We start from the raw sequence: 26338 nt of genomic DNA on the forward strand, positions 1-26338 counted from the left end.
AGGCACCTCCACCAACCACCAGGGTCCTCAGGCTCTTCCTGCTATACCCACGCCCCAACCAGGCCTTTCTGGAGCCCACTGGAGCAGACCACCCCCTCCTCCTCCAGCTCTGCTGAACCAAGTCCCAAGCCCCCACGGACTCAAGGAAAGCCTGGACTGGCCAGGTTGCAGGCAGTAAGGGGCATGGGGCTGGGCCTCACCCCTCAGCTCCCTTCTGGTCACCTTGGCCAGTGCAGTCAGACCTTAAACTGGCTGGGGACGGAAGGCCAGAGGACAGGAAGTTCTCTACCTGAAAGTGAGTGGCACCTGGACGAGATGGGGTGGAGCGAAGGAGAGAGGCCTCTGTACCGACGCCTCCCCTGAGGGAGCTTCCTTCACCAGCATGCTTCCCGTCAAGCTGCTGCCAGCCAGGCTGAGTGAAGGAGGCAGCCTCTCCTCCTGCTGAAGGACGCCCCACCCCCTGCAACAGTGAGTTCTTGCACCTCTCACAAGGAGGGATACTTTGGTGTGCCAGGTTCCCTCTACCTCAGACTAAAATGGAATCCAAAGGACCAGTCCAGCAGCTGGGCCCAGGCCCAACCTACCTGGAAAAATCAGCAGACCCCCTCACAAATCCTGGGAGCCTGTAATCAGGAGTCCAAATGAACAGGGATCTCCAAAGAACAGTAGAAAGTAAGTTTCTCCCTCTCAGAAGGAACTGGGTCAGCACAGGGTCAGCCTCCCCAGAAATTAGCCTGAGGCCTCAAGGAGCAGCTGAGAACCAGTGGCCCGAGGAGCTGTGCCTCTGGTTTCTCCAAGCTGCGTCTGGGACTTTGAGAAGAGGGCTCTTTATGCTTGGACTAAAGCTACCCACAACTCCAAGGTGCATCTGAGCACCAAAGTGAGCAAGTAGTACAGGGGCAGATCTCCCCACAGCCCCACCACCAACCTGGGCTGGAATCCCATCACAGAGAATCAAAGGAAACACAAATTTTTGCTCTTATCACCCTAACTTGCCCCTTGGCTCCCACACCTCAGACACAGAGACAGAATGAGAACTCTGCTGCAACGTGTTTATTATGTGCCAAAAAAACTACACCACAGCGTACTCCACACATCTGTAGGAGAGTGCAGTCTTGCCTGCATATACTACAATGAGGTAGAGACTTCACACACAGCTTCACAAAACCCACAGAGTAGCTGGGATATGCAACAATGCAACGTCAGCTCAGCAGGGGGGGGGGGGGGGTTATGACACTGGTTCTTTGGCACACAGCTTCCCAAAGAGGGGCAAGTAGGTTTTTGTTTTTGTTAAAAAAAGAAGAAAGAAAACGTCAAGTTTTCAAATTCCAGTAGCATTTCAGTGACTGCAACTGTTGCTTCATACACTTCTCAAATCAAAGAAAGAAGGGAAGGGTACTTGTCCCCTCTGAGAGAAAGGGCTCCTGTGAGCCTTCACCTGCCCCCACCAAAAAGCAGCCCTTTTTTTTTTTTTTAGCTCAGTTACAAAAGAAAAAAGTCCTGTGACTTTGTGATTAAAAACTTCTATCAACCCTCCCCCCCCCACATAAGTGCAACTTAAGAAGGTGCAATAAACCATTTAGAACTATATACAGCAGCCGCTCAAATACCGTTTATCCGGTCGAGTTTCGAATCCAAAAAAAATTTATTATTCTTGGTTGCAAATGCCTTGATTTGCAACTGTGAGAAACAGTGACCAGCAGTCCCCCAGACACAAATTTGCTATAATGTTAAAAGCTGCCAGGAAAGAAAAAAAAAAATCTCTTGTTCCAAACGACTTAAAAACTGTTTTAAGGAGTGTAAAAAGGAACCGGTAAAAACCCTCGAGCGTAAAATATGAAATATGATTTTGGTTTAAATGAAGAGCAAAGTCTCCTTGTTGTTTACAGTAAAAAACACCAGCTGAACACTCAGTTTATGCCGTTCAGGTGGGGGTTAAATCAATGGAAAGGCACTGTATGGCAACTGCAAGAATGAAACCGAGACCTGCGCATCATCACCATCAGTATTGCAAGGAATGTAAAAAAGCGCTTTTAATAAATAAACCTAGGTGTAGGCATCGTGTCAATACCTTCTGGACACGTAGTTCTTTTTTTGCTTTTCATCGGCAAAATGAAGAACTAAAATCTGGGACAACTACAGAGTCGCGTGGAGGGTGAGCCAGAGGGTCCTTGCCCGGCACACCCCCTGAAAACAAAACCCGACAAAACTCATTGTGCATTAATTAGTGCAGAAACAAAGACAGATTCAGCAAGTGCAAAGGTGACTACGATTTTCCCTTGTCCTTGGGAAGCCAGCTCCCTGGTCGCCAGGGGCAGGATGCTGCAGGCTGCTGCCTGACCTGCCAGCCTTGGGCGCCACAGCTCCTCTAACTGGCATCGCGGCTCTTCTGGTTCCGCATCAGGGGTCTGTGGTGGCGCAGGCCCTCCATGCTGTGCCGCCAGTGCCAGCAACTCCGGCAGAAGTATTTGAAGCACACCTGGTTGAGGAGAAGGAGGAGAGAAGCCATGTCTGAGTCAGCACCAGCCGTGGGGGTGGGGGTGGGGGTGGGGGGATGCACCCTGCTGCCTGACAGGGAGCAGGGATTCCTGAGAGCCTCGTGCAGTTAGAAGTCTTGGCGAACCTCACCCCAAACACAGAGGCCTGACCAACCATGGCAAACCCATTAAATGCTCAACTCCACCAAACATACTGGGTTCCTACTGTGTACAGACTGTGCTAGCTCCCCTCACGCTCTCCTACCACCAGGGCTGCCTTCAGGTGCCCTGATCTCACATCCTACAGAGCAGCTGTATCATATGCTGCTAATTTGGGAGAACATTCAAAGATAGCAGCTCCATGTCCTAATGCTAGGCAACATGCCGTCCTCTTCACACTAAGTGAGGAGAGGCAACAGGGTACACACCACAGCCCTGGTCCCACCTCTGGCTAGCCATGTAACCAGCCAACCCACCAACCTTTGAACCATGACTTGAACATGGGGGTCATCTGTGAATGATAGGGATACACACAAGTCTGCTAGAAGAGGCTCATTAGAGAGATACTTGTTCTGGGTGTTAACCCAGCAACCCAAATGTACCTAACACTCTCGCTTTGGAGCCTCTGACCCTGAGCAATAAGCACCAGTGCAAAAAAGACAAGCATGGTTGACTCCTAGTGTCTGAATAGGCCTCAAACTTCCCAACTCTTTGCAAGTATGGTACCCGGCCAACCACACTGACATCACTTGGAAACTTGTCAGAAATAAGGAATCTCAGGTTCCATTCTAAATCCACTGAGTCAGAATCTGCATTTAAACAAGATCCTCAAATGTGTGTTCATTAACATGAGAAACTCTGCCCAAACAGACCCGGATCCCTGCCCCCACCACCCGGGAACACTCAACAGGAAGCTGCCAAACTGCTTGCTGCCCATTTCTGACAACTGTGGATAAACTGGGTACGTATCTCAAGCATCCAGAGGTTCACAAGAGAAGAAGGATCCTTGAGTGGGGAAAGATCAATGGAGAAAGGTCTGAGTTAGGACCACAGTGCTTGGCTCATAGGTACTGCTAACCATACCCATCCAGGGTCCTTTCATCTGCAGAGACCTGTTAAGTAGTTGTGCCACACTGCACACCAACATCCCAGGCAATGGGAAGGTCAAAGTGCCAAGACTCAACAAGCTTTCCCAAGAGTTTTGCATCAAGCTGCCAGAGTGTTTCCCTGGCCTGACCATGAGGGAACATTACTGCTGCCTCCTTTGTGCTTTCTCAGACAACCACGAAGTACTGGAGAGCACCAACCTTCTAGTGACAAATATGGCACGACAATTTTTAATTGTTATCTCAACTACTAGACATCTCAAGTACCCAGGGGACTCACCTGATCTCGACAGAAGAAAGGACCAGGTTGGGAACTGCAGATGTGACACAGAGAATCTTCTAGGTAGGGGTCAATCTGAACCTGCACAAAGCAAAAACGGGTGAATGAGTGGCTCTTCTCTCCAGGAGGCCAAATGGGCCAGATGAGAAAGGACATTACTGGGATATACACAGGAATGCAGGAGGTTTCCTTTTTTTTTTATTTTTTATTTTTATTTATTTATGATAGTCACACAGAGAGAGAGAGAGAGGCAGAGACACAGGCAGAGGGAGAAGCAGGCTCCATGCACTGGGAGCCCAACGTGGGATTCGATCCCGGGTCTACAGGATTGCACCCTGGGCCAAAGGCAGGCGCCAAACTGCTGCGCCACCCAGGGATCCCAGGAGGTTTCCTTTTAAAGGAGAGAATTATGGGCAGAGCACAAACACAGCCCCTAGAGGTCAGATGCACACACCACACACAAAGCCAAGCTGGCAGGCTCCACAGTATGGGCAACAACGTACATTACTGCATGGATTTCTTGGTGAAATCATACGCCAGCATTTGATTACCCAGCAAACGGTAAGTGTTGAGGAGACGTAGGTCAGGTTGGAGAATGGGAAGCCAGGCTGCCTAGTGACAACGTCAAATACCCAGTGAGCAGAGACACCTCACATGTTGATGAGGCTCCACGGTCCCAGCTCTCCTCCCTCCTGAGCCTGCCACTGCCGGGCACTCCCTGCGCACCCCCAGCATATGAACAGCTCCAGTTCCAGGCCTGCCTTGGGTGGTAAAGACCCACAGTAATGATAGAGACCAGTGCACTCACCTTCTTGCTGAACTTGGTGGTCTTGATCTCCACAAAAGCAGCGCTGACTGCTTTCAGGTAACTATGTTGGTTATTGAAAGTCACGCGACCAGACCCTAGAAACAAGGGAACAAACTGACCTTCTAGCCAAATTCTCTCAAATGCTACTTGTCAACACTCAGGAAACCCTGTTTCTATATCAGGGCTGTCAGAAATATGTGAGATACTCAAGTAATTTTAAGTCTTCAGGTAGCCACATTTAAGTGAAAATAAAGTAGTAGAATTTTTATTTTATTTAACCCAGTATATCCAAAATATTATCATTTCAACATGTGCCATTAGCCATATCTTAAGCATTCAGCAAGCACATTCATTCAACAGTGTAGTTATGTAGACCGTGGTGGCACAAACCACTCAGGGGTGGGGGAGGGATTTGCTGAGTGAAATGGGGGGTGGGGAGAGACTCCTCTAGTGCAGGCAGATGCACAGGCAAGGTTACAAGTGGGAAGCCAGGTACAGAGAGAACACCTCTCTGAAGGGAGGGCAGCAGGCAACCCCCTCCTGGCCTGGAGGTAGTCTGAAGACCTAGCAGGGAAGCCAGAAGACGACTCATCCTGCCAAATGCTCCCTCTGCCCTGCAGCCTCTCACGCCCCTGTTCCCAGCTGGCAGTGCAGCACTTATGAGAACACAGTGCTCCTTCCTGACCAGATTCAGTGTGGGTGGGCAGAGTAAGCACTCGGGGAGGTGGGTGAGCCAGGGCTTGATCACAAAGTTTAGGCTCTGCTCTGCTCCACCTCCAAACCACCACTCAAGATTATTCTGCTCTGGCTGAGGAATGAAGCTCCTTTCTTAGGAGAGTTGACCAAAAGCCCAACAGTTAGGTCCACCAACTCCCCTATGCTAGGATGGCACAGGCCATGAGTGTACTCTGTTGCCCAAGTCACCCAGCATCTCCTTCTATGGTCTCTGACCCTAGAGATAGGGTTACTTTCAAGAACACTTAGTATAAAATATAAAAAAACAGGCAAATTCAGGAAAGTCCTGGTCTTTTAATGAAATTATTACCTGTTCTTGTCCCAGACTGGTGTGGCTATGCACTCTGAGCTTCCAACCGAAGTTCCTGTCTCACGTTCACTACCTATGATCTACCACTTTCTCCCCCTTTGTGGGATGTGGTAGGAGAGATGTGGGTGCAAGGGGCAGTACCAATGGCTTATCTACAAAAAGATGGTATGCTGCTGATAGATGCTGATCTGTGGACCTGGGTCAGGCCTCCCTCTCCACTCCCGTGAGAAGTATCACAATCTCAGTCTAGCAAGGTCCCAGGGGCCACCAAATTTTCCCACACAGAAGTGGGACACTTACCAATGGGATACTTGTGCTTATCTGTGTCAATCCCGGCATACACCACTCCACCAAATAGGTCATTCAAGATGGCTGCAAGGGCCTCAGCATTGAGCATCCCATGCAGAGCACCGACAAACACCGTCCTGCTGGAGTCAAGTCTCTGAGATGGGTTCCGGATAAAGTTGCTGTCAGCCAAGACCCAGGGAATCACCTGCACCTGGAAACCACCCAAAGGTGTGTGAGCCTAGCAGGGAGCCAGAGAGAGACAGGCTCTCATACCGTGAGGTGCATGCTCGGGAGGTCCTCAAACTGGGCCTACCAGGCCCATCCTGTGGGGGAACAGGTGTGCTGCCCAGTCCCAAGCAGACACTCAGCCACCACCTCACCCCAACCTAAGCTGGGTTTTACTTGGTCTGTGTGTCCAAAATGGGGAAAACCAAGTGGAACAGCAGCCACCCATCTGCAGAGCAAGCAAAACAGTCCGAGCTGTCACACCCAGGAACCTAGCACTCTGCCACAACCATCAACTATATGGTTCCAGTAGACGACCACAGAGCCATGGAAAGAAAGCATGATGTCCTTAGGGCAGGAAGGACTCAGAAACTGAAGGCTAAGACTGGAAGGTCAGAGGGTTGGGATGCTTGAAGTCCCACTAGGAGACGGTCACTGGCCCAATGTGGGCATCAACGGGTGTGTGTCAGGAACAGTGGGAGTGACTGGAGAGCTCACAGGGCAGCGTCGCAGCAGGGCAGGAGCTGCCTGTGTCTTTTGCCCCTGAGGCCCCTGAGTCCAGAACAAAACCTGGCATAGCAGGCAGAAGACTCCAAGAGGGAATGAGCTAACAGATGACTGGGGTTTCTGGAAAGTTAATCTGAAGATCCAACAATGACAACAGCAAAAAGTCTCAAAGCAGGAAGAGATGCGAGGCATCTCTATATAGCTGAGAGGACATCTCTATATAGCTGAGAGGACAGGTGAGGAGGACCTAGAGGGTCCTAGTGGTGGTGGGCACAGAACAGGCTGAGACCAAGAAGATTCCTTGACAGAGGAATCTGCACAAGTCAGATGGCCTGGCAGGAGAATCTGCACAAGTCAGATGGCCTGGCAGGAGAATGGAAGAGTCGGGGCTGAGGGAATCCAGGCCTAGAAGACCCTGGGATGAGCACTGATGGCACTTTTGGAGGGAAGACAGTTCATTTCATGGAAAGATGAACGTGCATTTTTTCTTTTTCCATGGAACCGCATGAGGAAGTATCACCATCTTGGTCCACACACCAGTGGCCAACAAGCTTTCCAAGCTTTTTCCTACACTAAGCACAAGAATCTAGGATCATGGAACATCCCCAAGAAAGGCCCCATAAGAAGGTGAGGCTCCATGAGGATAGGAGACTAGAGAGGTGACTGTAGGTCCAAAAGTGAGAGCAGAGCCATAGGAGCAAGTGATCTAAGTGATGAGGAGAGAAGAGAAGAGAGAGTCAGATCCTGGCTGCCCTGGTGGCAGGGAGGGGACCCAAGGAGAGAGGAGTCTGAGAGGAAGGAGAACCAGGACAGTCAGTGCATCAAAGACTGGGAATCACTGCAAGGTGACAAGGGGAATAGGAAACTGGGAGGTGCCAGCAGGAGCACTGAGGTAGGCCAGGGGTCTGTGGTACGGCCACGGCAGTTGCTCACCATGAATGAATGCAGGGGACAGGGACAACAGAACACGTTAACCAAGTCCTAAAGGGTAATGAGGTGGGAGACCTGCATGAGCCCCACACAGTGAGAAAGGCCAGCTAGCAGTGCCGAGGGTCACTGTGGGCAGCTGGGAGACAAACTCACCCTGCACTATGACAGAATGTGAATTAACACCAGGAAGCATCTATAAAATAAAGAGCCAGCTTTGTTACTTGGCTTATTTGTTGTATTTTAAATCCAATGTGACCATCTCAAGTAGTTTTTTTTCCCCTTTACCCTAGATATTTTAACTGATTTACTTCCTAGAGCAGTTTTAAGCTCACAGCAAAACTGAGCTCAAAGTACAGGGTCCCATGTTCCCCCTGCCCCAATGCATGCACGGCCTCCCCTACTATTAACATCCCCACCCCAGTGGTTCCTGTGCTATAATCATTGGACCTATACAACACACCATTACCACCTCAAGACAATGGTTTACCTCAGGCTTAATCTTGCTGTGTGTTGTACATTCTAGGAGTTCTACAAATGCGTAATGACATGATCCCACCACTCCAGCATCACACAAAGTCTCACTGCCCTAAAAATCCCATGTTCCACCTATGTGTCCCTCCCTCCTTCATAATCCCTGGTAACCACTGATCTTTTTACTAAAATAGGCATTTCAAGTCCCCATTTTATATATGAGGAAATGAGGTTTCAGATATATTACATATCTAGTCCAATATCACAAAAGTGATATTCTCTGGAACCCCCTTTTTTTTTTTAATTTACTTATTCATGAGAGACACAGAGAGAGAGAAGGTAGAGACACAAGTAAACAAAGAAGCAGGCTCCATGCAGGGAGCCCAATGTGGGACTTGATCCCTAGACTCCAGGATCACGCCCTGAGCCAAAGGCAGACGCTCAACCACTGAGCCACCCAGGCGTCCCATGGAACCTGATTTTTTAAAAAATAATACTGATTCCTGAGTGCAAAACTTAACTGACAAGTAAGTGGTTCTCAAACATCATCCATGAGAACCATTTGGGGAGATTCTTAAGTTCCTCCCAAACGGACCAGTAACTCTGAGACAGGACCCAGCAGCAGCCTTGGCAGCACCAGCAGTGAGGGTCGCAGGTGCAGGAACTGTGCTAGAGATCCCATACTAAGGGCACGGTCACAAGGCCAGTGGTGGAAAAGGCTTAAGGAGAGAGAGACATGAAGGAACACACAATAGACAAACCCTGAGTGGGAGTGAAGAGGTGACCCATGGATGGTGTGGTCTAAGGAGGAAGTTGCCCACCACAGACTGGAGGTCAGAAGGCAGGACCAGAAAGAAACAGCTGCAGATTATCAGTTATTCAAAGGACAGAAAGCTGTTTTCAATTTCATTTCTAAGACCAGAGGTTTGTGACAGAAGTGTTGGCTAGAATAAGGGCTGGAACATAGTCTTCTCTCCAGACAGAAACACACACATACTAGTAAGGTCCAAAGGTTTGTTTTTCTATTGTCAAAGAGCATTTTGTCGTCCTTACTGGAAAACAGGAGGAGCAGCCTTCTTGCCTCACTCGCAGCCTGTGTATGCACCCACCCTGACCCAGAGAGGACACTGTGCTAACTCACCTCCTTGCAGCGCATCCTTCGGCTGGACATCTTGAAATAATATTCACTCAGGCCATCTGGGCTCAGCGGGTCATGAGAGCAAGCCTGAAGCAAGGCCCGGACAGACTTCTCTAGTTCAAAGACCAGATACACATACCCTATTTCCAATAAAAGGAGAAACTGCATTAACATCCCTGAGGTGGTTACTCTTCAGCTTTGGTTTTGCAGTAGGGGATTTCTTCCAGGAGAAATGGCCTCATGTCTAAGATACACTTTTGTCCTACTTCTGGAACAAGGTCTTTCAAATGGGCGCCCTTGATGTGTCAGATGCCAGGCCAAGGGAGGGAGAAGCACACCATCTCCCACCCAAGTGAGGGAAGGGACGAGCAAGGTGGGACACAGGATCCCATCATAAGCACCAGCACTCCATCCCAGAACACACAGCATGTTCTGGTCAGCAGAGCCAGGCTGTCCTGGGGCAGGAAGGTATTGCTTTAAAAGCCTAGTTAGACCACTGGTTCAGTTCATCAGAACATTTCTGGTGAAGATGGGGCAGAGTGAAAATAGCACCTGCTCCTTTCTACAGGGAAGGGATCTCATTTCAGACCAGTGAGGAATCAGATGCTTGGTCCTCATTCCTACCAACTCCAAAGGGATCTCAGAATTAGGTCAGACAACAATGTAACCGGGCAAGAAAGGCAGGCAAAGGAAAGCTTTTCAAATGTCTCATTTTGAGAGGAAAAGTAGCTGCTGGGGTTCAGGTTTGGAGGGATATGCACAAGGAAGTTTCACACAGCAAGATTCATAGGTGGCTCTGACTGCAGTGTAAGTTTGAACAGATGGAACTTTAGCTCAGAAGCAGCAGAAGGATGTGCTAGGTTGGAGAGAAGTGCCGACAGCTGAAAGTTCTGTGCTCTCGAGTGCCCAAACCAGGTTACCAGCATGCAGCTGGGACATCCCAGCATCCCTCAGTGCAATTACGTACTAGGGAGGGGAAAAAAAAAGCTCCTACCATGTCTTTATTACCTTTAGGCATATTACCTTTGGGAGGACACCGGGGGTGCTTGCCATCCTTACCAGGCCACTCCACACTCAAAGAGCCAAAAACACAGAAGGTGTTAACCAATCCAACTGCAGAGAGATGGAAAAGAATGGCAGAAACTGATGGACCCCCATCCCCAGGACGGCACAAGCACAGGACCATCAGTGTCCTTCTCCCAAACTCAGAATTGACCTTGGGTCCCAGGTGACAAGTGTAAGCACCAGAAAACAGAAGCAATGATATGGGTGTCTACAGAATGTACCCCGCCCTCTCACTGACTCTTGCAAAGCCCTGTGCTTGGGCACAGCTTCAGCCCTGGCCTCAAGTCCAAGTTTAATGCTCTTGAGAGACACGCCCCACCTTCAGTGCTCAAGCAGCAGGTCTCAGAGGCAGCTCACCTTCCGTAATATCCCAGGGAACACCTCCCAGGAACACCTTGCAAGAGTAGATGGGGTTCTTGTAGTTCCGCGGTGGAAGCTGGCCACTCCAGGTATAGGTGGCTTCATTCACAGCTTTGGAGACGACAAAGAGAGAAATGGGTCAGAGGATGAACTTATCCAGGAAAAACTAGAAAGGCCATGGTCCCTGGCCTGGCGGCGTGGGACAACATCCATGAGTATTCTGAAAGGCAAGAAACCTTATACTTTATCAAACCAGTCAGCCCAGTGTGACAACTCTAAATCACTAATTCTGTCTCCACTAAAACAGAGAGAAATAGCAAAGCAGATGTGATCACAGCCAAGTTATTTTCAAACATGTTCTTGATAAGCCAGCCACAAAGCAGTTTTATCTAGTCATGGCTTACTATACTAATTTAAATTTCCAATTACTTTAAAATCAACAGAGCAATTTTGTATACAATGTCCTACAGGTTTACTGGTCCAAACTGGCTTTGTCCCCAAATGTTCAAAGGAGGAACATTCTACTGTTTCCTGGTCTTCACTCTGAACTCAGTCACAGGAATCAGGACACTGCCAGTAAAAACCACCCATAGCAATCTGACAAGACAAGAATGTCTCCACTGTTCCACCTACTCAGAGCCATGTCCCATCACTGCCGGGTGTCTCACAGCACCTGAACGGACACTGGGCCTTCCTTGATGCCAACACTGTAAGATAATGGATATTCCCCCATCCACCCCACTTCCAATTTATACCAAATCCGAGCTTGTCTAAACTCACAGTGAAGTTTCTCTGACTTAAACACCTTGTTAAGAAACCACTCCTGATGTACAGAGTAGAAACTATCTTCTGTTTGGTCTATTGTAAAACCTAGAGGCCTCTCCGTTCTTAGCGACCAGTTTGGCCTTTGACCTGTCTCAATTTATGCCTTTCCAGACCAGAGACTAAAGCTCAGTGGGGACTGGCTCGTTCTTGCCCATTTTAGTACTTCAGCACGGGCAGGGCGCCAAAAAACCATCACTTCCATCCAGGACAATGACATAGAAGCTCATTCCTTAAAAGGCACAGATCCAGGGTGCTGCTACGCCAAGAACTTGGGTACCATCAGCAATATTTTGCAAACAAAAACATAAATCAATATAACGGCCCCATCCAAAAGCAAGGTAATGTCATTTCACAGGCAAACAGTGGCACTAATACAATCATGGGCTGCCAAAACCTTTAAGTGAACAGGGCAGCAGAACTATCAGGGGAGAATGAGATCAGGTCCAGTTTTGTGATGGGACAAATGTACTGAAGCCTACAAAAAACAAATGGATAGAGAAACTGAACATTCACTTAGTTATCAACTCCAGAACCTCAGAAGATCAGTCGGTGAGTATCTCCTGGAAGCCTTGGTAAACAACTGATTGATATCAAACAGAAAGCCTCAGGGAAAATAGCTCCAGCATAGGCTATATATCTCACAGGTTTCTGAATTAGAAAGGGGAAAGGTGGAATTCTGGGCATCACTTCCAGGGTTTCTCCTGAAGATGCCCACCTGTGAAAAGAATCAAAAGCTACACTGCTACACAGCCAACCTCCACGAAAGACCACAAGGAAGAGGTGCCTCCAACCCCATAGGGGCACAGCGTCTTTCCTCTCTGTTCAGCCTCAGAGAAATTCCTGAGTTTGTCCCATTAGTACTTACCCCACAAAACAGACCAGAGACTTCACCACAAACCTAAGTCCCTCTTCTGGACAGTTCACCAGTCTAGGAACTAAGGTCATATACTCCCTGTGCCCAAAACAAGGCCTCAGGCCCCACACATGGCCACTTCATCTGTGGATAAAGAGCATGTGCTATATAAATTAACCCACACTCACCTGCAGCTTGCCGGTACAGCCTGGCCTCTCTTTCTATGCTGAACGGGTCTTTGGGAGCTTCGAGGAGATCCCAGGATGGCCACACAGAAGCTCCTGGCCATCTCTTGGATGCACTGGTTGGGGAGGGGCTGACCGCAGCGAGAGCAGCTTGCTCTTGGTCCATCCGGGACCCAACACCCATCTTTAAAGGGTCTCTGGGACCACCCCCCGTCAGAGACAGGAAGGGGAGGGGAGGGGAAATTCGAAGGCTTGACTAGGGAAGCAAAAAGGAAGATACAGGTTTTTAAAGGACAGTTTTGTTATAAAATCAATAATCACACTCTATATAGAAATTATACCAGTTAGGTCTGATATTTTCTTTTAGGCTTTCTTCTTATTCATTTTTGATTAGTTGTTCTATGCTATAATTTAAACAAATACTTTTCTCCCCAATTCATTTTTTTTCATATTCCCAGGCAGTCTTCATAATCATTTTTAATTAATTTATGATAATCTATTTAGGGAACATGCTACATTTCGCTAACCTATTCCCCTACTGTTAAACATTTAGACACGTTCCAAGTTTTCAGGATTATAAATACAAACTTTAAGGTATAGCTTCTTCTTGCTTTATATGTATGGTGGGTTTTTTTTCTAGGTTCAATTCCTAGATATAAAATGCCAACATGCTTTCTATGAGGTTCTTTCTATCAGAAATGTATGAGAGTGAGGGTTTTATTATAAGCTTATGTCAAAGTTCTAAATTTTACTTAAGTAGATAAAAATGATACATTATCAAAAAAAGACCCCACAAACTAATTACTCAGAATATTTCCTATAAATTCAAATACCGCCTCTTTTTTCTTTTGAAAAATTTTAAAAAGATTTTTTACTTAACTATTCATGAGAGATACAGAGAGAGAGAGACAGAGAGACATAGGCAGAGGGAGAAGCAGGATCCCTGCAGGGAGCCCAATGTGGGACTCCATGCCAGGATCCAGGGATCATGTCCTTAGCCAAAGGCAGACACTCAACCACTGAACCACCCAGGTGCCCTTATTTCTTTCCTCCGTCTGTTAGCTGTCTGCTCATATCCCTTCACCAATTAACCCTTGGGAGTATGGTATCTGAGAAAATTCTTTAAACAAAATCCCAAAATATCAAATTTAGTTATGAGGTAAATTTTCAAGACAGAGTTCCATCTGAATTATTATTATTATTTTTAAATATTTTATTTATTCATACGAGACAGAGAGAGAGAAAGGCAGAGACATAGGCAGAGGGAGAAGCAGGTTCCATGCAGGGAGCCCGATGTGGGACTCGATCCCGGGACTCCAGGATCATGCTCTGGGCTGAAGGCAGATGCTCAACCACTGAGCCACCCAGGCATGCCCACATCTGAATTAACATAAGCAGAACCCCAAGCATCCAACCCTATTTTATAGGGGAGTAAGCTACAGTCCAGAGAATCAAAAGGACCTGCTTGTTATTACCCATCTGCAAACACAGCCTAAACAGATAAAACCAACAAGCAATGGGAACACCAATACCAGCTTTCATATTCTACGACAGGCTGACAGGAGACAGACCCTAAAAGTTCACGCTATGGACAGTAAACTAACCACATCCAAAGGTACCAGTCCTGGATATGGAAGAGAAAAGGGCAAGAAAAGCCATCCTATTCACTGAATGGTCACCGGACAGGGGTTTGGCAAGGGAGAAAGGCTCAGAAGGCACCTGAAATTGTATTTTATTTTACGATAATTTCTCATGGTCATTCCCATGTATTTACTTCCACAGTCTCCTATATCCCTTGTCTATTCTCATCCATTTGCTAATCCTACTTTAGCACATGTGCCTCACCTGTCACACATGGCTGTGGATAAAGAGCATGTGCTATATAAATTAACTCTGAGGCACCAGTTCATACATTCATCATGGTCTCAAACTGATAGGTGGCATGGGTAGGTAAAGAGGATAAAGGAGCTACAGTCAGCCTGACTGGGATTAAAAATTCTGGCTCTGATAATTACTAATGCATGATTTTTTAAATCTTCCCTTAGAAATTTTGAGATAACACATGTAAAGGTACATAAATGGTTACTGTTTCAAGGCTAAAGAAAACCACCAAGCAGGCCAAGAAACAGAACAATGCCAGGACTCCCATATTAACTTTTGAAATTAACTTTCTCAAAGCCCTTGAAGTAACTTGTAAAAAGAGACTCTGCTGCTTGGGTCCTGAAATGTATGGCTTGAGGAGTGTATAAGGCACCCTCTATTCCATAGAGAATAAGTTCCATACACGTTCACAGTGGTCTCCACCACTTCCGTCATCCCACCCCCGACCCACGTTCTGGGGGACACACATCCCCTTGAAGCTCACTTGCCCCACCCACCTAACTCCGTGACAAGTTACATACAATCAAATCTGAGAGATGATCTGATCCAGAACTGAAGCCACTCGTGTCTGAGTCAGAGGGGCTGCTAGACCGAGAGTCCAAGATGGGCCGGGTGTCCAGGCGGGATCCTCTAACTGAGGGTGCTGGAAACTTGTCCACCAGGTCAGATCCAAGGGGGTCCAGAGGCAGGAAGCTCAAGGGGGGTTTCCCCAGGACATTGCCCAATGGGTTGTGGAGCACACTCAGTACTAGAAGAAAAAAATAAAGAAGTCTCATGACCTCCTTGTTTTCTTCCCAACAGTCCTTCCCTTTTCTCCCACAGCCGCCCAATAAGATAAACAAAGGCACAATCACCAAAGCACGACAGAACCACAGTGAGAGTAGAACGAGCAGATAATGGCCAACCAGGGAGGCAGTTCCAGGACAGCTATCTGAAGACCAGAGTACTTGCTGCAATAGCAGCAAAACTGCTCTGTGCCACCCAGACTGCAGGGTCAGTATTTGGGAAGATGTGCCAGCAGGAACCCTGGTCACAACTGCTCTTAACATCTGGTTACACACATTGTACAAAGGAGACACATTCAACACAGTTAGGAAGCCCAAACCATGGTCCTTCCTGCCTGCCTGTCAGCATATCTATTCAAATAATTCCACCTTTCTAACACTATATAGCTATACACAGAATTTCATGCCATGTTCCACAAGTCTGTTTCAACATGAGCACACCAGCTTCTCTGTGAAGCTCCGTCATGCAAAGTCCTTGCATGTACAGACTCTCTCCTGTCCTGTACAGACTGTCTCCAGCTTCAGACACTGAGATGGAAGCAAGACAGTGTGATTAAGCCCCCTTTGGCTAAAGACAAACCTGGGCTGGAACCCCACACTTCTGACACCACCTCTCTACGGCTACGTGCTCTGAGAAGCTCGTGGAGCTCCCATTTTCTCATAACATCCTGAGTGGAATGCCAACTGTTTCATAGCTTTGTCAGGAGGGTTCAATAATTAAGAAAGCACATGCAAAATGCTCAGCAAAGCAGTGCCTGGTACACAATAAATATTTAAATACCAAACATCAAAAACAAGTGAAGCAAAGGCCAGAAGAGGTAAGGGAGGTAAAGTGAACAGAAGAGGACATTTTTCTATCCTTGGCTTGAAGACATAAGGAATCCAAAGAAAAATACATCTCTTATCCATGAGAATAAGGAATAAAAGGGCTTTTCCATGGAGCATGGCAGCACGAAGGCTAGGGAAGAAGCTCTCATCTGATAATGTTTTCATCCCATGACAAGGGAGAATGTCCACCTCAAAATGGCTGTTAGGTGAAACCAAAGTAGTGTGTGTGTATGTGTGTGTGTGAGAGAGAGAGAGAGTGTGTGTGTGTGTGTGTGAGTGTGTGTGGGGGGGATGAGTGTATCTGAGAGTGTGTGTATGTGTGAGTAGTGTGTGGTGGTGGGTGTGAGTGTGTATTGTGTGAGGGGGGTGAGGGGTGTTAGGGGTGAGAGGTGTGCATCGGGGGGTGTGGGGGTATGGTGTGTGTGAGGGGTGTAGGGGTAAGGTGTGTGGTGAGGGGTGTAGGGGTGTGCATGGGGGTATGGTGTGTGAGGGTGTAGGGGTGAGGTGGGGGGGTATGGTGTATGTGAGGGGTGTAGGGGTGTGGTGTGTGTGTGTAGGGGCTCAATCAGCAGTGGCCACGTCTGGCTCCCCTCCCCAGGTCACTGGGTAACACACAGGTCTCCAGAGCTGACTTGGAACTGGGGTTCCAGGTCAGTCTGACCGACTGCTGGGGCTGTGCTAGGTACCAAGAGGCAGGAATAAACCTCTCCAAACATGAAGTCAAAGTGGAAGCCTGCTCTTGGGGCACCGCACACACGTACCATGCACAACAGAGTGCATGTGCCAGATGCGATCACCTGACTCTCCTGTGGCCAAAAGATGAAGATATGGTGGGTATATCTTTAGTTTTTTTTTTTTTTTAAGATTTTATTTATTCATTCATGAGAGACACACAGAGACAGACACAAAGGCAGAGAGAAAAGCAGGCTCCCTCTGGGGAGCCCAATGTGGGACCCGATCCTGGAATCCCAGCATCACGACCTGAGCTGAAGGCAGACGCTCAACCACTGAGCCACCCAGGCGTCCCAGATTTTTATTTTATTTTTTTTAAGTGCAGGGGGCACACTATGAGTATGTGTGTTTATTTCGTTCTGGTAAATATACCCTTGATTTTTAAAGACATGGTCACACTGGTTTCATAGGGGACGTACCATGTTACATTCCCACTAGCACTGAAGAGGACTTCTATCCCTCCACATCATGCCAACACTTGCTATAGTCCGTCTTTTTAATCCCAGCCAGTCTAATATGCATGTGTCCTGGGGGTGGGGGAGTCTATACCACCTACAGCAAGGAATCTGTTCATTTATTACATTGTTTTTTTTTTTAATTTTTTTTAATTTTTATTTATTTATGATAGTCACAGAGAGAGAGAGAGAGAGAGGCAGAGACACAGGCAGAGTGAGTAGCAGGCTCCATGCACCGGGAGCCCGACGCGGGACCCGATCCCGGGTCCCCAGGATCGTGCCCTGGGCCAAAGGCAAGCGCCAAACCGCTGCGCCACCCAGGGATCCCTATTACATTGTTTTTTAAGAAAACTTTTTTTTGGGGATCCCTGGGTGGCGCAGCGGTTTGGCGCCTGCCTTTGGCCCAGGGCGCGATCCTGGAGTCCCAGGATCAAGTCCCACGTTGGGCTCCCAGTGCATGGAACCTGCTTCTCCCTCTGCCTGTGTCTCTGCCCCCCCCCCCACGTGTGTGTGTGTGTGTGTGTGTGTGTGTGTGTGTGTGTGACTATCATAAATAAATTTTAAAAAATTTAAAGAAAACTTTTTTTTTAAAGATTTATTTATTCATAATAGAGAGAAAGAGGGAGGCAGAGACACAGGCAGAGGGAGAAGCAGGCTCCATGCCGGGAGCCCAACGCAGGACTCGATCCTGGGACTCCAGGATCGCACCCTAGGGCAAGGCAGGCGCCAAACCACTGCGCCACCCAGGGATCCCCTAAGAAAACTTTTAAACTAGGTCTTTGAAAGCAGTTTCCTAAGCATGAGCGCATAACCATTTGCTGAAAGTGTTTCTCAATGCTTGGCTTCTGACCTCCACCAAAAATAATCCTTGTCAAACTTCTCAAATACTTTTGACAAGCCCCTGCCTCACCAAAGCACAAAATCAAAGCCCCGGAGCTCATGCCCTGAGAAGGCTGGAAGTGTGAAGATTTATTCAAGGCTCTTTCCTGGTGCTGCAAAACCTGGCATAAAAGCACCATGAAAACTAACGGATCATACATATTGGCCTTAAAAGTGGTACTGATGCCCTAGAGCGCCTCATTTTTCTTCACATTTCACAGAATTAAGTGTCGGGTGCCAAATAACAAGATAACAACCAAATCATACTTTGAAAACCAAGTTAGGGCACTGAGACTTCATTGTGAAGGTCCCAGGCAGACACTGAGGAGCTGCTGTGGGGGTGGCAGAGGAGGCTGACAGGAAGGCCACCACCACACCGGGGCCCACTGACAGGGACCATGTCTACACCGATGGCCACTCTCTCCAGTAGTGTTAGGAACCTGGAGACACACTGGACCCACATAGGGCTATGCAGGAGGAAGTGGGACAAGAACTGATGGAAGCAGCTCTAGGGGAGGTCATGTGATACAGGTGAAACACAGAAGTGGGTGAACAGAGTAGAAGCAAATGTAAAACCAGCCATTTCAACATGCTGACAGCTGCAAGAGGGATGAAGGGGCAGAATAAGAAGGTGGTGGGATGGCGAACACTGAGCTTTGAGGATGGCAAAATACAGGATGCTGACCACAGTGGGCTGACGTGGAATGTGTGGAATCTGAAATACTGGAGAGGTCATCTAAATGGATATTCAAGGGACCCATGGTGATACCTGGGCCTGGGGTTAAAACAAATACTGAGATCTTCAGAGAAGGAAGGAACTGGGAAGTTAGAAGGAAGAACAAAAGAAATGGCTGTGAGACAAGTGGTAGATGAGGCTTGGAAGAATGTCTATCTCCTGCTTGAGAAAGCAGCACCTTCAAGGAAAAGCCCCCAGCAAATGCTCAAGTCAGAGGGAGCACTCCCCAGTGAAAGAGAAGACACAGAGCTGTGTGTCAATCCTAAAAAAAGGTATAGCACAGTAGGTAACTCCAGGAGCTATCAAGGGAAACAGCATAAAGCAGCAGAGCAAAGCTCAAGAGAAGATGGCTGGCCCAAAGGGCTTGTGTCTGAGGACACTGAGGACAATAAACATGTGCTACGGTAACTGTCTTCACCCTAAGTTTAAAAAAAAAAAAAAAGCAAAATGGGTGCCACTGAAGACCACTTTTCTCATTCACATCAGTTTCTGTTCACTACTGTGTTGGTACTTCTGTTCTAGCCACAGATCATCTACTTCAACATGCAATCTTTTTTTCTACCATGCCCACAAAGACATCTTGATGCTCTGTCAAATTCCTGTGTCAAAGCTATGAATTATGACTATAGCATTCTTCTCAATGTGATAATAAGCCTGTCTAAAACGAAAATGTCATGACAATCCATGTTGGCCACTAATGAACTCTACTTCCTTAAGTGCCCGTGGTTCATAGTCAATCATCTCTTCTACGATCTGGACCAGGTTCATCTACTGTACATATAGCATGTGTCAGATGCTTTGTTAGAAGCACTTTAGGTAAGTAATCTTCACTACATTCTAAAACATGAGTACTATTACCCCATCTCAATAAAAGGCTCAAAGGGCAAGTGTTTGTGTAAGTAACAGCTAGTCAGTGACAGGGTGGGACCCAATTCTCCGATTCTGAACTATAGCTTCTGTAGTGGTACCATTTACTAGCTACTTTTTTTCCCTTTTAATACTTAGGACTTTACATCTTTTTATCTTCCTGTTATCGACACTGTTTTTTTTTTTTTTTTTAAAGATTTTACTTATTTATTCATGAAGACAGAGAGAGAGAGAAAGACAGAGACATAGGCAGAGAGAGAGGCAGGCTCCATGCAGGGAGCCCAACTTGGGACTCAATCCGGGGACTCCAGGATCACCCCCTAGGCCGAAGGCAGGTGCTCACCCAGGCGTCCCTCTTTTGTTCAAAATTCCTTTAAGACCATCAACTACTGACAAAGCTCTCCCTCCTTCCAAAAGTCAGTGCCTTGAGATCTAAATCATTCAGGCCATGAAACTTCTCTAGGGCCTTGCCACTGTAGGAGCTCATTAAAAATGCATCTTGGGCCCCACTCCAGACCCACTGAATCAGAACCTGCATTTTGAACAAGATCCCCAGGAGGTTTGTGTGCACATTAAAGTTTGAGAAGCACTCATCTAGAAAAACCTAAGGCTTGCTATGTCAAGCTTCTAATCAGTTCCCCTTACCACACCCCAAAAACCTTCCATATGTCATTATTTCCCTTGCCTTAGAAACCATAGGTTAAACACAGCTCTTACAGCATAATGGCAACTGGTAACTAAAATAACAGCAGTAAGGTGGCTATACAGGACATTCCCAAGGAGTGTGATCTCTGAAAACAACGGTGGGGTGCATGGTAGGGAGGAGAGAGGGAGGGTGACAACCAGGAACAAAGACTATGATAGAGTGGTACAGACTTGGTAACAGGTTCAGGAAAAATGTTGACTGAAGCAAGCCCAATGTTGTGAAAAATATTCAAGACAACCAGCCAAAGCAAAAGGAGCTGGGGCCTACTGCTTTGAGAAGATACCTGCTGACAGAGAAAAGTACCATGAAGGACATCCTGGGTCACGTGATGAAATTGGAGCATGAACAGGACTTTAATTAAAGTACTGTTATCAACCTTACGCTGACAAAGAGTTGAGAATGGTTTTAATTACATAAGAACATCTCTGCTTTTAATGGTCCAGGACGAATTCATGTAGAGACAGAAAAAGAACATGCAAGTGATGAAGGTGAGAATCACAAGAGGAGAGTCCAGATAAAAGAAATAAAAGTATTCCTTGTATAACTTTATAACTTCAGTAATCTGAAATTACTCCCAAACAAAAACTTTTTTTAAGTGACACGAAGGAAAACTAGTCAATTCCCATTGGAATCTCTGTCTCTTTCAAGGTAACTGGATCTAGCCTGAAAAGAATCAAGCACAAGTAATAGGGCCTGGAATCCCAGTGGGAGTAGAGGGGGAGGGGCAGGGCATAAGTACCTTTGGAGCCTCTTCTTATAAGAAGAAATAATCTTCTTTTAAACAAGCTTTTTAAAGCCTCAAAAACATCTGTATGGATATTTGCAGGCACACATGTATACGAAGTTCTGTCTTCTGTACCAAGCTGGCCAACCCACTCCAACAGTAATTAGCTCAACATCTGGCAGAGAGCAGGGGTTCAGTATATGCTGAATAGTACTGGAAGGAAGGAGACATCACATCCCTTACCCTTAGAGCCAGTGAGCTCACTGAGGCTACACCCTTTCCATCAAGGTTATTCAACTTATGGGCACAATACTGACTTAGAGGCAACTTGGAACTAGAGGGAAAAAAATCTTGGTTCATCCCAACCCAGCCCATCACCAAAACAGAGGCTGAGAGAAGTAGCTACTAGCCTTGTCAAATAGTTATTTGACAAAACCCCTTCCACTGGTTTCAAATACTTTCTTTAAAGAGAACTAAACATATGTAGGTATAGGTGGAAGAGAGCTACTCTGCTCGAGGAAGGGCAGGTCAGAAGAGTCTCCTCCCTGCCATCTGTTGGGATCCTCACAGCCATGGGTATATACTTCCATATTCAAGTACGAAGAGCAGGAAAGAGTGCTTCGCTCAACACCATCCCAACCACATAGAAGAACAGAGGAAAAGAGCTTAGATCAACGGCTCAGAAAGGCGCAATGCCATCTAGCAGACATAAGATAAGGGTGCCCCAGGATTAACACACTTGGGTCACATCAGCACTTCCACGCAGCTTCCTGCAAATATGACAGTGGAAGGGGCCAAGGATATTGTAGGAGTTTGGCTACAAGATACAAGGAAGGCAAGGCTTCCTTGCCTAATATGAAAAGGCTTAGGATTTTCCAGGTGTTTTGATATTTCCTTCAACCTACAGAGGGAGCCAGGTTTCTGGAAACTGTCACGCGTGGTCAGATGCCCTGGAGTAACTTAACTATTCTGATATAGTCAACTCACACAGGGCCTGGCCAGGTAGTTCTTTGAATATCTATAGATCAGGAAAAGTTTCTAGGGAAGATGGGACTTCATCTCAAGAGATGGAAACCTGTCTTGTTCCTGGCTCAGGTCAGGAGACCATACTTCTCCTGCTGTAAGGGTGCTGGGTGGCCAGCACAGATCTCCACCAGCTGAGAATCGGGAGGGAAGGAGCCAAACAGCTAGCAACTGATGGTTTCCCTACTCCTAACTTGAAGTAGGAGGTCTATCTACTGGAAAAGCACACTCTAAGCTACATAACCTAAATCCAATGTAAGCAATAGGTCACTTATACTGCAGGCCAGTAACCTATCTTGAAGTCCACTCCCCATCACAGGGCACAGAGCTTCACCAAGGCCAGGTGTCAAGTATTAACAACCCAGACGGCTTAGGGGGTGGGGAGTGTGGGAGAGAAGTCCATAGGCACCCCAGGAGCCAAGCCCTGATCTCTCTGCTCTATTCCTGAACTCTACAGCTCCAGGACTATAGGAAGCCTGAGCTTTACCAAGTGCCTCCAGCCTGGTGGCCAAGCGTATGGCACTTGTATTCTCCAAAAGTGACTAAGAAAAGCAGTGTGCTCTTCCTGGAGCAGAGGCACTCATCCCCACTCACATGCTGGCAAGAATCAGCATCAGCTAACAGACAGCTCTCAGGAAGTCACGGGGAGAAGAGGACCTGGCAGAGGGTTCCAGCTCATTAATGCTACCTCAGAGGGTACAAGAGACCAAATCAGCAGTAATATTTTTAGACCGTTTGTTAACTTTCTCCACTTTCACCCTTCTACGCCAGCTCCTGTGGGTTTTACAGCTGAGTCACTGTTCGAATTTTCTGAAGCCTTCCCCAAAAGTACAAAGTCACCCAGAGTCTGATGGTGGCAGCAGCAATGGTAGTAAGAGCTTGGCACTAGATGTGGGTATTGCAAGACCCTAAGTTTAAGCTTAGTTAGGGGAGAGACTAGGCCCAAGACATTACAGTCAGATGCCTGCTATCTATGGGGAGTAGTCATGGAAAAAGCCCAGAGCAGGAGCCATTATTTCTAGCCTGAGATTTAGGACCACATACTAGAACTGTTCCTTTCCTATCACAACCCTTGGCACTGGACTGCTTGCTCAAAATCCATCTGAAGGCACAGAGGTAGGAAGGGGGAGGGCAGCACTCATTCTAGGTATAACAACAGACTGCTCTTTGCCTAGAACTCCAATGCTGCAACTATACACCATACCCCAACTTAAGTGGCAGTCTCCTGAGTGTCAGTGCCTCTGACTCTGGATCCCACAGGTCCAAGGTGGTACCAAATATAGCCTTTCTCCCATCTTGATCACTGGACAAGTTTCATTACCTAAAGAAATGATATACCCAAGTCCCATGTAAGGTCAGCACACACTCTCTCTTGCACTGAAAGCTATTCCTCAGTAGACTACCTGACCCGGTGATAGAATTCATGTTCCAGTGTATGACATAATTTTCTGTAAATGCATCTTCATGCCTTAGAAGCTATGGAGGTTCAGAGATACTGATCTTTGAAAAAAATCTATCCATCCAGCTGACCATAACAAGTAGGAGGCAGAAGAATGGGAGAGGCCTTGACCGTATTCTACAGTTCAAAACTACCCAGGATTAACACCACAGTGGCTCAGCATTCATCGTTCATTCAATAGATCCTTACTGGTGATCCCTGGGTCGCTCAGTGGTTTAGCACCTGCCTTTGGCCCAGGGCATGAACCTGGAGTCCCAGGATCAGGTCCCACATGGGGCTCTGGGGCTCCCTGCATGTAGCCTGCTTCTCTCTCTGCCTGTGTCTCTGTTTCTTTCTGTGTCTCTCATGAATAAATGGATAAAATCCTAAAAAAAAAAAAAAAAAAAAAAAAAAAAAGATCCTGATAAAAAGCCATGAGCCAGGCACTGTGCTACATGCTGGGGATAGAATAGTGATGAACTAGATAACTGAGTTAGATTTGCAGAATTTAGGCCCAGAAAATCCATGTTCTACAGAAGAGGAGTCCAACTCTGTTCTGAACGTCACCTCAGAAAGGCTGTTTGGAAGGACTGCAGTGGCAGAAGCAAAGTACTGAGGGCTCCCCTCTCATACCAGGCTGATCCTGCGTGCCCACCAACAGGGACCTTGTAAGTAACACAGCATGGGGAACATACCATTCATAACCTGACTGGTCAGCAGGTGGGCAGAAACCAGAGAAGATCGACAGGTTAATCTCTGAGGGACTTGTAAAGAGAAAACAAGACATGGTCTCTGGCATCCTCACACTGAGCATCTGGTCTACCTGCTGGGCTTTGGTACAAGGCATTCATTAGGAGTCCCTGTTTCCAGGCCCCCCAAAGTAGATTCTAGGGCACCCCATTCCTGCTGAGTAATGCTGCATGCCAGAGTCCCTGGGGGGAGTCAGGAAGACAACCATTAGCTGGTGCTGCTGATGAGCAGAGACTCAGGTGGAGAGGAGTCAGAACTGTCCACTGCACAACCTGGCCCTGATGGGTCTCAGCAAGGGAACTCACCATCTTTGGCCAGACAGCCCCAGGGCTGTGCGTGGAGGTACTTTAACAGAAGAGTTCTTGTCCAACATGTTAGAGTTCTGCTTACAGAAACACAGATGTAACAGAAAGCTTAAGAGTTTTGGAACCAAAGAGACCTGGGTAGAATCCTGACAGCTTTGTGATTTCTGGTATTTCACAACCTCTGTGAGCCTACTTCCTCATCTTTACAATAGAAGTAATGCCCATACCTGCTTCACAGGACTCTGCAAGCATTAAAATCACATGATGGACTTTGCATAGGAAGCAGCTGGCAGATAGTGGTTATTAGTCACTCTATCCCCCATCCTGAGGTATTGAGGACAGCTTTCAGAGTCCTGCTGTTCCATTACAGGACTTAAGACACTGCCAGGAAGACAAAGGTAGTGCTGGACACTGGGGTCTCAGGGAAAAATCCACCTCTAACATTCATTTTTCCCAAAGGGCTCCCCTCCCATCAAGAGGTGAGGCCACAATGTAGGCATAGCCTAGAGGGAGGGACTCCACGAAGTGCCATATCCCAACCAACGCTGGCCTTGCAGGCACAAATCTCAAACCCAGATTCCACTTCAGGGTCTTCATGCAGGCCTCTGAGGCCAATGGAACCCATGTAGCAGAAAGACCCAAGCCCCTTGAGAAAGGTCTCCATGTACCAGCCTCATGCTGAGAACCCAATGAAAGATTGTCCCTACACACACACAAACACACACACACACACACACACACACACACACACACACACACACACACATATATATATCAAATCCTTAGGGGAGAAAATGGAAGCACCCACTGTAGCAACTATTATGTTGCATTTGGTATACCTTTCTCACCTATTTTCCCTTCATAGTCATGGGATTTTATTCACCAATGTACCTCTAGTGTCTAACCTAGTATTTGGCTCATAGCCAAGATTCAATGCTTGTTGGATAAATTTAGCCAGGATTTTCAGTCAAGGGCCCTGCTATCTCCAACCTTGCCCCCAACATTGCTAAATACTTAACAGTGGCAGGAGATGGTCAAATGTGAAGCCATAGCTGCGTGGGGCAATATATCACCATGCAGAGCCCAAGGAATGGGCTGTGCTCCACAGAGACAGCCCAGTACCATGCTGTATGCAGGATAACTCCCAAACTGTCCAGAGCTGTTGAAATACCTCCTCCCTCCCTGAATAAAGTGAGCTAGTTGGTCTTCAGATGGGAAGGCAGTGTAGGCACTGGAATGTGGGCTGCATGTTCCCGCATTGCTGGCAAGGGTGCCTGATCTGGCACTGCAGCTGGCTGGTGGGAGGGCTACATCCTACTCCAGTAGGCAGTACCCTCATGTGGGCTTTCCAAGAAGGCCCAGAGCTCAGAGAAAGAAGAGCGGTGGCCATCACCAAAGCTTCAAAATTCAAGAACATCACAAGTGTTAGGGATGCGTGTGTCCTTAAGCCTCAGAAAGAAAGACACAGTCACACCAGCCCTGCCCATAGCCAGATCATACCACTGGGGCAACCCTCTAGTCCCTATGAATGCTAGGGCCACATACTGAAGTCCCTCCCTGATCCACAAAATCATGTAATATTTATCAATAAAGTGCCTGAGATGAAAGGTCAAGAAATAAATCCATCCCTATTCTGGAGACAAGTAGCTGTAAGCACAAGACATTC

The 26338-nt window shown here is 47.3% G+C and overlaps 1 protein-coding gene across 50 annotated transcripts in view; it reads right to left on the reverse strand.

Annotated features, from left to right (window-relative positions):
• Nucleotides 1-1038: 1038 nt before the first annotated feature.
• CPEB1 (cytoplasmic polyadenylation element binding protein 1) overlaps nucleotides 1039-26338 on the reverse strand; it is a 95337-nt gene continuing 70037 nt past the window's right edge. For 23 of the 50 annotated variants that reach the window (XM_072737396.1, XM_072737404.1, XM_072737383.1 and 20 more), the window contains 9 exons: nucleotides 14966-15192; nucleotides 12567-12819; nucleotides 10698-10811; nucleotides 10299-10388; nucleotides 9279-9415; nucleotides 6017-6215; nucleotides 4672-4766; nucleotides 3864-3944; nucleotides 1039-2479 (listed from right to left, as the gene is read on the reverse strand). In XM_072737396.1, coding sequence (XP_072593497.1) covers nucleotides 2369-2479; nucleotides 3864-3944; nucleotides 4672-4766; nucleotides 6017-6215; nucleotides 9279-9415; nucleotides 10299-10388; nucleotides 10698-10811; nucleotides 12567-12819; nucleotides 14966-15192 — 1307 coding nt within the window. In that variant the 3' untranslated portion in view covers nucleotides 1039-2368. Of the gene's footprint in view, nucleotides 2480-3863; nucleotides 3945-4671; nucleotides 4767-6016; nucleotides 6216-9278; nucleotides 9416-10283; nucleotides 10389-10697; nucleotides 10812-12566; nucleotides 12820-14965; nucleotides 15193-26338 lie in introns of all 50 variants that reach the window. The other 27 variants (XM_026000512.2, XM_072737416.1, XM_072737380.1 and 24 more) reach the window with 2 other exon arrangements.

Source organism: Vulpes vulpes, chromosome 14, assembly GCF_048418805.1.
Source record: "Vulpes vulpes isolate BD-2025 chromosome 14, VulVul3, whole genome shotgun sequence".
NCBI classification, from domain to species: Eukaryota; Metazoa; Chordata; class Mammalia; order Carnivora; family Canidae; genus Vulpes; species Vulpes vulpes.